This window comes from Stegodyphus dumicola, chromosome 4 (assembly GCF_044657685.1).
Source record: "Stegodyphus dumicola isolate Sdum_Otavi_A_Nest chromosome 4, ASM4465768v1".
Taxonomy (NCBI): domain Eukaryota; kingdom Metazoa; phylum Arthropoda; class Arachnida; order Araneae; family Eresidae; genus Stegodyphus; species Stegodyphus dumicola.
The window spans coordinates 175429229-175444275 of record NC_140771.1 but is presented as its reverse complement, the minus strand read 5'-3'; the positions used below and the strand labels follow the sequence as shown (position 1 = coordinate 175444275).

The window sequence follows — 15047 nt, the reverse complement described above, 5'->3', positions numbered from 1 at the left end:
GAATGCTAAAATGTTGAATACCTAATGAACGTCAAGCAATCAAAGCAGATTAAATCTTCGTTTTTATTTCAATTGATATTTGTAGCCACAACTTACTTGGCACTCAAATGGTGCCTATTCAAGAACATAACACACACATATAAAGAGAAACCTAGTAGTATCCCAAAAATTATATTTCAATAATTATATATATATATATAATATTTAAAAGCTTTAATGCTAAACTGTTTTCTGGATTGTAAAACTATAATCTTCAGGTGGAAAGTTAACATTTTCCTTTTCTCCTGTGTGTATGGACTGTTTTTTTTTTTTCATTTTTAACTTCGAAACTGTGTACCAACAATGGGGTCTCTGAACCCTTTCATTGGAATTCTTTATGTACACATTTTCGTACGCGGAAGATGCGGCTGTATATCAAACGGGACTTAATAATCCCTCTGATGTGAAACTGCAGAAGTTTATGACATCGCTGAACGACTTCAACGGGGTGTAATGGCTCCTATTTATCGCAATGAATCCCCAGTGTACCACTCGCTCTCCCAGAGAAACTGAAGTCTAATAACCAATCGATCTTCGCTGCGGGGACTCTCGCAGAATACGAAATCGTCAAAGATAGGAAAACATTTCTTCGCAGTGTTTATAAGGCTACAAACTCGACGCAAATTTTAAATGAAGATAGCGATTTCCCAAATGGGGCTGCACACTTAAACTTCTGATGCAAGAATAAAGATAAGCAAAATTCGAGAATAAAATGTATAAAGGAGTGGTAGTCTAAAAATAATCGGAGTTACTCTTAAGCAATTGCATTATTCTTTGGATTTAAATATTTTAAATATTTCATTTTAAAGTGTTCTCTGCCAATATCGATACATTTTCTCTGACGTTTCTCCTACTGCTGGGGATACGGAAATAGTTATGGAACTTGAGGCGGACTATTATTCAAGGCGTGCAAGGTACTTTTTTAACCTCATCCGCCCCATTGACCTTCTTTTTGAGAATGTTCTTTATCCATGAAAATAAAAAATGTCGTATTGAGCAAGAAGTATTGGTTAGTAATGTGAGTGAGTAACATGATATTTTTCGCCAAGAATTAATGAACGGAAAGAGTTTCATCAAATACCTAGCAAATGGTCTTTCGACGATCTTAATTAGCAACCTGGAACAAAGCTTTCACAGATCTTCAATTAAAGGAGACTAATTCGTGCTATTCTGCATCTGACATACTACTTTTTTGGTATCTAGGAAAAGCGCTTATACACTTGTGATGTAAAGGTTGCCAAAGGTAATGATGGTTTCAACTGCAATTTTTTGCAAGAAAAAATATTCCAGCTGTTTTTTTCTTTATTTTGCACTGCCTAGAAATGGTAGTATGCTGCGAGCAAAACACTCAGCGATCAGGACGAATACAACTATACTCAGATTGTCAAAGATATGCCAGAAACTCTGAGTTAACAAGACCTAGCGGCAGGATTTATAAAAAAATTATCTCTTTCTGTGTAGTCATAATGTTATTTAATTTGCCCCTACACACACACACATATATATATATATATATATATATATATATATATATATGCACTGTACATTCTGGTGTATAGAGCGCACTTTTAACACAAAAATAAGATCGAAATTTACGAATGTGCAAGATATAAAAATGAAATTAAAAATACGGAAAAACCCAACATAGAAACATTAGTTTAAAAAAAATTAGTTAGCAATTTTACTTATATTTAAATTTCGTTTGTTTAAAAGAAATGACATGCCTTGAAGACCAAATTTTCTTTATCGGATTACATGAAAAGTTCTCAAGAACGTCATCTTAATCTGTTTCATCTTCACATTATTGTTACTCTAATCCATTAATAAATAATTGCCATCCTTTCCATCTTTCACCAACACCAAACGTTCTTGCTGCAGCACGATTTTCCTTTTTTTTCGCAAACTGAAAGACTTTGCGTCTTACTATAGGACTTAATAGTAAGAATCTTGAGCCTTAAATTGCAACATTTATTTCTTTTTCCTCTTCTTATACTTCAGAGGATGGATAACATTATAAATTAAGCAAATAAAAAACAAATTTAAAGATAATAATTTGAAGATAAAATTTACTATATCTTATACATAAATTGTAAAATTTTTCTTTTACTTCTTACTTCAGAAATAATACATGCGGTTTAATTTTCCATCTCTTTGATTTTTCAGGAATAAAACTAACGTAGGAAAGGGAGCGGCAGTAATTGTTACACTGCAAAATCATTTTTATGCGTGTTATTTGCGAAGTTACTGGATTCGATGGAGGCAGTGTTCACGGGCGCAGTGCTTTTTACAATTGGAACATGAGATTTTATTTATACGAGAAAGAACGAAAACTCTTACCTGTATCTATATCGACGGCTCTGAATGGCTTGCGATGAAAACATTTTCAAGAAAAGAACTCTCGTGATGTTGATGAAGAAGAGTAAGTTCAGCTGTAATAAAAATGGCGAAAGTATGTTATTGATAGAAAGATAAATGAAGAAAATATACATGGGGCGTGCAAGATATACCATATGTTTTCTCTTACCACTATTGATGCAGTAATGGGCCCACGAATGATCCAGAAATAATATGGGTTTACATTAACTGTCCAGCACCTGAAACGAAGATTTTATAATCTTTAAATGCACAGACAATGCATTGTATATGCCATTTAATGAAATTAAGTTTCTGTGTAACAAATCCAGTGCAAATTTACTTATATATTGAAAATATTTGGAAAACAATGGTGCTATACTCACTCGTTATCTTCGAGGGTCGCTTTCACTACAATCCATGGAATGACGAACAAGAGAGGCAAGCCTGCGAAATGGAAAAGAAATTGAGCCACGAATCGATAACAAGCATTTATAAGAGGTCAAAAGATAAGTAAACTTATAGAAGGCTTGGCTTTGGAATTGTCTTCCCAAATTCTTTCCCAAATTTTCTAATACTGTCATTTCCTAAACTATTTGTTAAATACGTAGTTTTCCCTAATTTCTTGTTACTTGAGATTATGCGTCAAGTCAGAAAATTGTCTAATTCGGTGCTTCCCAACATGGTCCCCCAGAGATCCACATGGTCCACATGGTCCCCCAGAGATAGAGAGGAATTTTGAAGAGAACCAACTATATGACCAAAACTTAGATTTTGGGAGTTAATAATAATAATAAAATATAATAATATCACACAAAAGTCCAGAAATTCTCAAGATACTCATATTTCCTGGAACTTTCTTTAGTTAACGCAGAAAACCTTTATCCATAGAAAAGTCTCGAAAAGAAATCACCAACTAATTTAGGAACTATAGTAACTATCAGTCGATCAGAGATAGTTGTTTCAATTTAAAAGTGTGTAACTGGTATTGTTGCAGTGAAATTTATTGCTTCTGTTATTGAAAGATTTTACTGTTATTGATCTGTTATTGAAAGATTAGTGTACAACGTGTTTCCATAACTACTTACAAGCATTGGCGACTCCTGATATGAGCAGCTATACAACTGAAACCTTCGGTAAAATAAAATAAAAATATTAATCCTCAGTCCATTTTTTAAATTATATATATTTTTACCTTTTATTTTACTAACCTTTTTTTAATTCTCAAACTTTCATGCTTAAAGCTGAAAATACTTGTACAAATGACAAATATTAAAATTACTCCCACAAAATTTGATTCAAATGTTAATATGCTAATATCAAAATATCAGCCACAAAGATCCCATTATTAGATTTATATGTGTACGAATTCGTAATGTATTAAATGCACACGATACCGATGATAGCTTGACAAAATTTATTTTTCCGAAATAAACACTTAACAGTTCTGGAATTTATCATTAAAAGTACTCGTATAGCTCTTCTCAGTATGACAGAGCGCAATCAGTAGTCACCACTTCAGACGACTAAAAACGTTAAACACAATGCAATGCAAAGCGAATCTAAAAAGCAAAGTTCGAACTGAAATCTCTCAACACTCTGTACTCAACTAAACTGATTCTTTCTCCTGTCTAATATTGTTTCCCCCCCCCGGCCGCCAAGAAATTTGCAGTACCTTCGATTTATCGAAATTACTGGAAGGCATACACAGTTATAGTTGCATAAGGCCGGGTACAATTACAGTTACAAAGGCCAGTTACTGTTAATCCCCAGTTTATGGTTTAATGTGTACTCGTAATTTACGGTTCAACATTCCCTATCACGATCAAATATTGCAAATTCATGGTACAAAATACTACCAAGCAATGGTTCAATCGAAGCACCAAATAACGGAACAACGTTTCAGTATATTTTGATTGCAATAATTTTATTAACTAATTTGGTGAAATCTTTGACCAAAATTTTAACAGTATAGGTAGTCATTATTTATACTCAGTTTTGTGTCATTTGGAAGGTTTTCATAATTTATTTATTCTGAGTAAGTTACTTAGTGGCTAATTTAGCACATTAAAAGAAACTGAAATAAATGTGTAGGGAAATTTATGTTAATAAACCAGCTGTTTATAAATTCAACCTTTACTATAAATTCTTTTCAAATTCCTCACCAGAATGCAATGGAGTAGTCAGGATTTAAACTGAGGTTTCTCGATTTTAAGACAGAGAATGTTTCTGGTATACCGTGCGCGCTGTGTTATTAGTATCCTGCCAGGTCTGTTAGCTGTAATTATTTGGCTTTGCGTTTTATCGCTCCCGGCACTTTAATTCTGATGCTCCGATAGAGTAAGGGAGCCAGCTCCTAGTAGTACCTAATTGTATAGTCCTTCACTACTGTTCAGCATTTGAATTAATTTGAACTATTCTGTTTTATTTGCATAACCTAATTTGTGGAAATTGTAGCACAAGAAAGTGACCGTATGTTCTAATTTCTGTTTAAATAAAAATATTAGTTTATGTCTTCTCAAGGCTTTATATTTGTTCTCAGACGTAGTAATAATTCGCCTCACGTCTGTTAGGGTTATAGGACTAATTTAGCAATATTTAGTTGTCAGCATGTGTGAAGTACAAAAGTGTAATCAACAGAAATGTCTTGCAGCTCTTACTCTTTCAGACAAAAAATAAATGTAAACTGGAATTTTTTCATTTCCGTTATTATTATTCCTGTTTATACATGTTTTGATAAATATGTTTAGTAAATAAAATTTCAAATTTAGTTAGCAAATTTCTTTTGTTAAGAAACATTTTTTTGATTTTGATTTAAAAAAGATCTGGCCAGTTAGCTGTTTTCATATCACGCTTTCGGCCCGCATGCGATCTGAGTTTGAGACTACCCGTCTATTGATATAATAATTGCTTGATTTTTTGGCTATTATCTCAAATTTGTATTTTTTATTTTAATTCGAATTTATTCCCGATATAATTTTAAACTTTCGAACTTAGCAGTTTACTTTTCACCAAAAGTAAACGACTATTTGATTATAAATACAGATTATTAACTGTTTTCTTATATTCTTTATTTCGTCACTATGTTTAAATCAACGCATTGAAAGTAGACTTGCGAATTTATCCAGATACTTGATTTCTTAGAGCTTTCCAATCAGAAGCGAATCCGAATTTAGTGTAATATTCTAAATTTTAGCAAGATGATAAAGGGTGCACTGCTTCCCCTCCCTCCCAAGAGAAAATAACGTTATAGAATTTTAGAATTTAAGTAGTAATGAAGTTGATGAGTGTCAAAAAATGCAAACAGATTACACGCCACTATGATATCATCTTTTATGAACATTATCTTGTTTATTAAATCTGGAATGTATTTCCTGCTGATGACCGTGTTCTTTCATATGCCTCACAAAAATTATGGGCAAGAAAGAAAGAACTCACCCCAACCCATCAGGCCATATTTGAGGATGCCTGTCGTGTCTGTGAACATGGAGAGGAATACCAGGTTGTGGAGATATAGTCCTTCCATTAAAATCCAGCAGTAATTGGCGGCTAGGCAGTACTGCCAGATACTCGTCAGACTCTTGCAGACGATACTGTCCTGAAAAAATGCGATTCAATAAATATCTAAATAAAAGGACATTCACGATATAAGTAATACATAGAGTTAGAAACAACTAACAATTTTAAAAAATTTCTATAACACTAAAAATTTTCACAGAATATTTTTCAAAACGTTTTGGACATAATTTAATTAAAAATAAATTAAATTCATGTTCAAAAATTCAACACTAAAATTTGAACATGTGTTTAATTTACGCATGTCGAAAATTTTCATTTTGATCACACGGTAAATTAAATATGTATTTAAAATTATAACAGTTAGCAAAATAAATTTAAGGCGACTGTAAAAGATGTTGGTTACGGTGTGACATAAGGCTTGTCAGTTATTAGTCAACGATCCGCAGTTTAGGTCGCGAAATGAGATTAAATAGATTATTAAAATGAAATTAAACTTACGGGCATCGATGATCGAGATAACTTTTGTTGTCACCGGTCAAATATTTTTCTGCTGCCTATAAGTAGTTACTTTACAGATAAGCGGCGTAAGGAAATGCAACAAATTTAGCTAAAGAAATTAAAATGTACTCAAACAGCATTAGACGATGAGCGTCAGGACAGATAAAGATGACCTACTAGAAACTAACGTGGTATAACAAGTAATAAATGTGTCATGTAACTGTTTCATAATCTGCCAGATTTTAACTAATTTTTAAGTAGCAGGCCCGTGTAACCACAGCCAACTCTATTACGGCCTTGAGAGCAGAAGTCAAATGATTTGGTGTAGTACAGGGCTTCTTAAACGTTTTTCAAGTCGCGACCACTTTTTACCACTCAGACGTTTTTCGCGACCCCAGGACCGCATAATATTTACGAAAATTTGTGGGACCCCATAAAGCATTGCGCAAATTCAACACACGCGTGAGTGAAACCGTCAAATTTTCACTTGCACTGTAATATACTACTACAGTTTTAAGTCATTAACTTTAATTTATAATTTTAATACATAGAATAATGTGAAAATTTTAATTAAATAAAGGACGAAATGACAGCGTCACGTGCAAAGCAAGTAAAATGAGCTTTTATATTATAAAAGGAATGCGTCGAAACGTTTTTTTTTTCTTTGTCTGTATTATCTTATCTTTATCTATTTTCAAATACGTTATGTAAAAATATTTGGTAATTGTAAAATTATTATAATAAGTTAAAGAAATATCAAAACTGATAAAATTTTAACCTAAACTACTAACCGTATGGGTCGCGACTCACAGTTTAAGAAACTCTGGTGTAGTACATTAGGAATTCTTTACTTTGTTTAAAATATTTCTTTCTAATATCATATTTGAATACAAAATACCTCAACATTGTAGTACATTTGGTTGCAAATCTAATTACGGCAAAAACTGGTATGTGGCTACTTATTCTTTGCCTAAATTATAAGAAGAGTGCACTGCTAAGATAGCTTCAGCCCACGAAGGTGAACCAAACGAAATTATATACCGTCATAGCTTGGAAAATCCCCAAAGTTACTGTGGTAATAAATATTATGTTGGTTGTGGTGGCAAACGTATATGTCACATGTTATGATAAACAGGAATATAGTGGCAACTTACCCCAGGACAATATCCAGGTCTATAGCCCGCCGTGACGAGAGAGTGACAAACACGTGAAAACAGATTTAATTCTTGTTTTATTGGATACCAACAATACTGAAGAGATATTCCATTTTTTTTGTAATCCGGTATGTCACATGACGATATGAGGCCTCCTCACTCAGAACAAAAAAAGATAGATCAATTCTTCCACACAGCCCCTCGAAGACTTGATGTATTTCAGCTCAAACACATGCAGGTACTCTTCATCGGGATGCCGGGCGAAAATGCCAAGCCCGGGAAAAAAGGAGATTAGCTTAAATTTTGCAGCTACAACATCAAAGAGAAAGAAAATCACTTCCTTCATAGACACTGGGAGACCAAAGAAAGCTTGCACGATAAACTCCCACAAGTTTGCATTTTTACTCCACTCTTACTGTCTTTCTCTATGCAGCATCTCCATCTCGCACCTTCACAATCTCCTCCTTCTCCTCCCTTCTCGTGGACAAAAAATACCGCCTTTTATAAAGTTCCACAGTTACGTTTTGCCGCCAATGAAAAAAGATCCAGCGTCAGAAGGCAACCAATCACGAAATACCTTCAGCTACCCAGGCAAACAGAAGTGAAGACGCTAGTTGTCTGACGCAATACTTTCCTCCGCTTACAGCAGTTGTCTGATGAAATCTGTTCCTAACCTTACAACACAAGTTGGCGAAAAAAATGAAACTGTCACCAAAGGAATCCGATGCAAATATCTAAATATTGCCATAACGTAGTAAATAATTAATTCAATGTGACCTCGTCACAGTTACCATATTGAATACTGTGTACTAATAGCAGTTTCTATATTTTACACTTTCTGTCCAAAATTATTTCATATTAATTATAGACTGAGTACTGATAAAATTGCTTAGATTTATACTTTATGAAAACAATCCCTGCTATTCTATGATACACTTACCAGTAGTTCGGGAATTATTTAGATCGATAACTGCAGACTCCAAACATTATCCTGATCATCTGCTTTAAATTCTGATCTTTTCAAACAAGCTAAATTATAAGCTTTTCAAAGAAGCGTATTATCTCCCGTCTTTCTGCATGCCTTCGTGATGTAATTTGAAGCAGGCTCGACGCGTACTCGAGATGTCCAGCGTTCGAGTCACGGTGAAGGCAATGCAGGTTTCTCATGACTCCTGCTTTAAAAAAAATGACAACTCTACAAGTGGCGCCTGAACTAAAAGGTGGTGGACGATAAATCGTCATCACAAGATTTGGCAAATGGGTCTCCTAAGTCCCAGTCGTCCTTTAAAAGGTAGAGTAGATAAGGGTTTTTTCACCCTCATTCCCATATGCCTTCAAAGTGTAATTGGAAGCATATTCCAGGCGTATTCGAGAGGTCCAGGGTTCGAATCCAGGGAATGGCATTGTATATTTTACCCTGCAGCTTCACACCTTTTGTGCATCCGCGATGGCGAATGAATACATTCTTAAAAACTAATCTGTACGTCGCCTAACATCATCGTTTATATTTCAACCAATCGACACGTTTGTTTATTGCAAGGGAAAGTAGTTCGCCTGCATATCTGCTTGTTCAGACAGTCATTTCTACGATTCCTGATTCTAAGGTCTCCTTTTGTTTTGAATTTTCGGACTTTCCTACTGGAACGTTTCTCATGGTATTGTATGTATAGTAATTTCCACCAGGGGATTATCTGAGGTGCTGGAAATAGCATAATATATTTAATGATGACGACGGCAAAAACGAAAGTATCAGAGTATCATTCCTATCCTTCGCAGTTCGAGTGTGGACGTTATTTTTACGTTATGATTTTCTGTGCAATTTTGTTCTTCACGATATCTGCCAAGCAAATTTATTCAACATCGGCATGCCTTTTTTTTTCTGTTTTTAATTGTTACCATTTTTTATAAACAATTTTTGCTTCTTCTTGAATGTTTTATTTATTAAAATGTTTAATTTCTCAGACTCTATTTAACGACCTGGAATTCCCCATGCGAGGATCTGAGAGCGATGCTAAGTTTATTTATAATTTTGCACACGTATTTTCTGCGCAATTATTAGCCGAAAGAGCGTTAGCACAGAAGGGCTATTATTAATTTCGTTTTGGCGTTTTGCGTTGAAACCTTAAAATGTCGGTTCATTTTTCAAATTGTTGTCACCAAATATTATCGCCCTGTGTTATATTTAAGAAAATTAAATAATGAAGAATCTACATAAATGTATATATGTTTCTCGCATTGTGATAAAACCACGGTGCCTAGAGTCATCAAATTTTGAATAACTTAAATCTTCCACCGAATACGGGCACCTGGAAGCCCTAATTTGGAATTTGTTTTACTATCGATTTCATATTTTGTAACACTTCAACGAATTTTTGGTTTACAAACTCAACGATTTCAAAGCGAGCAATAGAAAAACTGTGTGGAAAAAAAAAAAAAAAGAAAAAAAAAAAAAGAAAAAAAAAAAAACATTTTATCGCCAGCGCGCGAAATTGTGAATTGGAAATTCTAAAGATATGCTCATTTTAAAGTTATTTTGAGATATTGCTGTTGAATTGAATTTTATGGTTTTAAGTGCAAAGAACATCATATTTAATACATAAAGGTAACACACAGACGGTTAAAAGAAGTTCCTTTGGGCGTAATGTAAAAAAGCTGCAAGCTTTCAGATTTATTTTTGTTTTCAAATTTACTTTTATATTTGAAGGTATGTTATTTTTCATTTTGAATGTATTCTATTTAATTTTTATAGTTGTTAAATGAAGGCGATCAGATCTTTCTGAAAACGTTAATGATTATGAGAATTAATTTGACTATAATTATAACTTACGACTCTGACATACCACTGTGATTATGAACCTGCATATTCTTTTACTTGGGCCTATGACTATAATATCAGTATGCGAATATATGAATATATCACAATTGTGTCATTATTTATGACTCGATCATGAGACTATTAAGTGACCATTTGACATTTTTGTCCGACTTAAGTATTATTTTAACAATGTCTTAAGGTATCATAAATTTGTTTCACCATTACGTGAATCAAAAACTCGTATGTGATTAACATGCATAAGGATGTATAACAATATATTCAACATGCATATGGATGTATAACAATATATTAATGTATCACAAGTACGTCGTTATTACATGATTTAATCAGGAGAGTATTATGTGATTATGTGATAATTTGCGATGTGAAATAAATTTGTGACGTGATTATGTGACATCATATAACATTTTGTGATCAAGAAACTGTTACGTTATTATATATAACAACATATGAAAGACATAAGTATGTCAATATTACGTGACTTATCCATAAATCTATGTAGGATATATGTATAACCAAACTATAATTATTACTATATCTATAAAAATTTAATATTAATTTCATTTAGTTGTTGTATATATTATTTGTATTCTTCCTCCGTAAATCTTATAAAAATAGTAATGTGCCAAATATATTGTCCAAACTGGCATTGTAATAAAACTGTAGTAAAATGTTATTATTGCATCAAATTATATTACACCAGATGTATTGTATAATACAACTATATTTTATGCATGCATAAAAAGTAATAAACGAGCCGCACTATATGAAAACTGAACAGTATACAAACTGCATATATTTTATATTATTTATATGTAACCGCATTTATTTACCAAACGTATAACAGACATTAGATCAAACTTCTGTAGTATTATAAATTAGGTCCAAACTATCATATCAAACATGTTAATACTGTATTATCTAATTTTTATTTACCAAATGCATTGTACCAAAATTGTTTTAGATTAAAATTGAACGGTAGACCAACGGCAAGTATTTTATTAAATATTTGTTTGACTATAACCAATATGTTTAACAATATTATATACCATTGAACAATCATGTATGTACATATTTCACTGTACAAATATAATCAGTCTTAACTTCCATATGTATATCCATATGATCAACCATCATATGTATATATGTATATTTTTTATAAAGATAAAAATGGACACAGCGCGATACCATTTAGCTATATGGTAGAGGGGTTGTAATGCGTTCTGCCATCAATAACTCATTCACTATTCTTCGCGCCTAATTTCATTCGCACTTACAATACGTTTTTAGGAAATACGCCCTCTTTTGGCATTATCTTGCAGTTGAAGACAATGAATGAAGGAAGCAGCCTAAGGATAGCAATAGTTCTTCATTTCCTGCTGACATGATTTCACTTCGATTTTTCCTTTTTCGTCTACAGTAAGATTTTCTAGCATGCAAAATATGCCGGAGTATGATAAGTATTTCTTATCTGACTAAGAGGATAATCGTTTTCGGTGTACTGCTTTACTTCGAAATGCTGCAGATTCTATTAGTATTCTACCTTGACCCTTTTCTGTTAACTTTTGCTCAACAGAAGTTTAACAAGCAGAGTTTAACAAGCGAAAACACCCAACGTTTCACGAGGGAGTTCAAACAAATGTTGCCTTGCTTTGAAATTTCTGCTTTCTAACCATTTCTTGAGAATTTGAATTATGTAGGAATGCACTGGCGAATATTTCATACGCTAGACATTCTCGAAATCATTCAAACCTAATTCCACTGGAAGATGGTCACCATGTCTTCATCAAGTATTTCTTTTGCTGGAGAAAGCAACTACAGAGGTAGTTTACACATTTTAAAAATGATTTTGGGGCCGTTCAGTCAATACTTAAAACATAAAGATTACTTTTTAAATGTTTGATCTGGTAGCCTTTCCATGCACTATACGTCTGCATCATGATTTCCTGATAGAAGTTATGTTTCTTCAAATTTTCAAAGGTATTGATTTCCATAACTCCTGGTGAGTTTGAGCTCAGACAGAATTCTTCAAGACACCAAGGAACAATATTCCGTAGGTGAAACGTCAAGAGAATTCGAAGGAATACATTGAAACGTATATATGCTATACCTGTATCAGTCTTTGTTCTTTTAAAGAACTCAGTGATACATTTCGAATTATGACTTGTTTCTTTGTCTTGATGAAATTACACTTTAATAATAATTATTTAATAAAATTATTTAATAAAATTTTTTCTGTAAACACAGAATGTGAGTATATTGAGTTGATTTTCCATTCTAAGAGAATACTACGACAAACAAAAACACTTTGCTGGAATTTTCTTTGCAGTAACGGAACCGTGTTTATACACTTTTATCCTCTTCGTTTTCGAATGAGAAACAAACCTTTTCTTGTTCTACAAATTGCTCTGCGTTGAGCCACATGCCAGCTAGCCATTTGTGTTAGTTTTTTAAGTTGTAAATCTTGGTGTATATGGTAGAGGGATACGGTATGAGAATGCTTTTTCACCACTCGAATTATTTTATTTATTGTTGCTCCTGATGTATTTAAAGATTTTGCATTGATTTCTACGTCGGTGTAGTTTCTCTTGTTGCCGACACTTTAACGTCAGGAGCATTAGAATTAATTATGTACCTTTTTCTGATATTGGTGTGGACTCTTCTTTCCATGTTGAAGTAACGAATGAAGGTTTTCCATTTCCTGTTGATAATGTTGCTTATTTTGGACTTCGAAAATTTAACCATGCATATCACAACGTTTTTAATTTTGGAACTGAAATATTTCTTTACAGAAAACGCAAAAATATAGCTATAGCGTGTTTACATGCGACATTTTGAAGGAAGAATAAATGTAAAAGTAATAGACGATACTTCTCATTTCAAGTAATAAGCTATTGCCAGAAAGTTTTATTCCAAAACATTTACTTTATTTGCATTGCTTATCGAAATTCTCCTGAAAATGTGTAAACACGCTCTGTATTAAGCATATCCTTAATTATTTCTACCTTCCTGAGAAAAATGTATTCCAGAGTTAGAATGCCAAAAGCGTAACTTAACAGCTGGTAAATTTATTTTCTAACACACCTATTCAATCATACATGCAAGATTCATTGCTTACGGGGATATTTTTCCCAAATTTTCGTTTCCGTCGACAAAGGATACCCCACCTACTTTATGTATCATGTTAATAATGCCGGTTCTAAGCAGAAAAACACTTTTTCACAAAATTAAAACAAAAAGGACGGATCAATTTGCTGTCAAGAAAAGGCCGTACTCAATTTTCACAGAGCTTCACCATTTAATGGAGCATAAGATCTTTAATTTGCCTTTCGAGTTATAACTGCTGAAACTGTGTTATTTTAAAGTATTTCCTAATTAACTATATTTTTATTTGATTTTTAAGAATACACTTAACAGATAGAATGTAAGAGTATTATAATTTGTATGCAATTAATAATTTTTACTAGCATTTGCAATATTAATGTACCTTCCTAACATTATCTACGATAGATTCGCTTTCATTACTATTTTTTTATGTTTATTTATTATTTTCTTATACAGCTTGTTCGAAAATAGTGTATTATTTGGAAGATTTAACCTTATGAAACACCTGCATATGAGAGGTCGAGTTATAGTCGGGTTAGCAATAGCGTTAGACATTTCCTTTTTTTTTTTTAATTCATGGAAGTTTGCACTTTTTTCCAGCATAACTGGAATTTAATTCCATACCCACGCTATTTTTTATGAAGATGCTGCAATGTAGTTTTTAAGTTTTTCCAGTCATTAATTAGACACAGTAGGTACCCTTTTGTTACACGCATTCGCAAATCTCTAAGAGGAAAGGTTGAAAGAGAAGTGTAATCTTAAGACTTAATTAAGAGTAAAAAAGCCAACTTCATCATTGGAGAACACATGCTTTTAATTTAAATGCCGTGGTGGTGAAAAATTTAATTAAATGGGTGCTTGATTATGAAGATGCTTTTTCACCGCTTTGTTTGAACAATGGAACACAGGTCTGCTCGACCGGTAGGAATCTTAGAAAAGTAAAAGCACTTAATCTCCTTAAAAGAAAAGAGAATGCTTTCATAGCGAGCCGAGAATCCAAAAAGCTTCTCCATGTCTGAATATTTCTTTCTCGTATTGTACATCTCGGAAATGAAATACTTCCGCGACTTTTCAAATATTCAGAATGTTTATCTTGGAAAGAATGGCTAATATTTTTGTTCACATTTTTTAAGAACTTATATTTTCTTGCGATGATATAGTTCAAAAGAAAATATACATTAAAAAAATTAGGTACGTAGATACGCAATACGTGGCTTCTTAAACGCTTTTAATTAATTACACTGATGCTGTACATCTGCATCATTAACAATTGGATATAATGTAAATTAAATATAAATTATATTATTTAAGTGTATTGTCAAGGAACGAAATTATTTAAAAAATGCGTGTATCTCTTGTAAATCCCACAATTCATTTATAAGGAAATGCCATTACACCTGTGAGTGAAAATAAATAACTTGTCCAGATAGCTTAGAAAATCTAAGTTTCAATCTCAGAAAAGGTTACTCATATGTTTGAGTATCTTTTATTTAATTTTTATGACGTACTCCGTCCTTAGGCACTGCGCGGAAAGGGAGAGATGC

At 32.8% G+C, this 15047-nt stretch overlaps 1 protein-coding gene across 3 annotated transcripts in view; it reads right to left on the bottom strand.

Annotated features, from left to right (window-relative positions):
* The window catches only part of LOC118188708 (parathyroid hormone/parathyroid hormone-related peptide receptor-like), a 178870-nt gene that overhangs the window by 18771 nt on the left and 145052 nt on the right, over positions 1 to 15047 (bottom strand). For all 3 annotated transcript variants that reach the window (XM_035359204.2, XM_085815794.1, XM_085815793.1), the window contains exons 7-10: positions 5830 to 5989; positions 2778 to 2838; positions 2564 to 2633; positions 2377 to 2468 (exon numbers count right to left, since the gene is read on the bottom strand). In XM_035359204.2, the coding sequence (XP_035215095.1) occupies positions 2377 to 2468; positions 2564 to 2633; positions 2778 to 2838; positions 5830 to 5989 (383 nt within the window). The remainder of the gene's footprint in view (positions 1 to 2376; positions 2469 to 2563; positions 2634 to 2777; positions 2839 to 5829; positions 5990 to 15047) is intronic.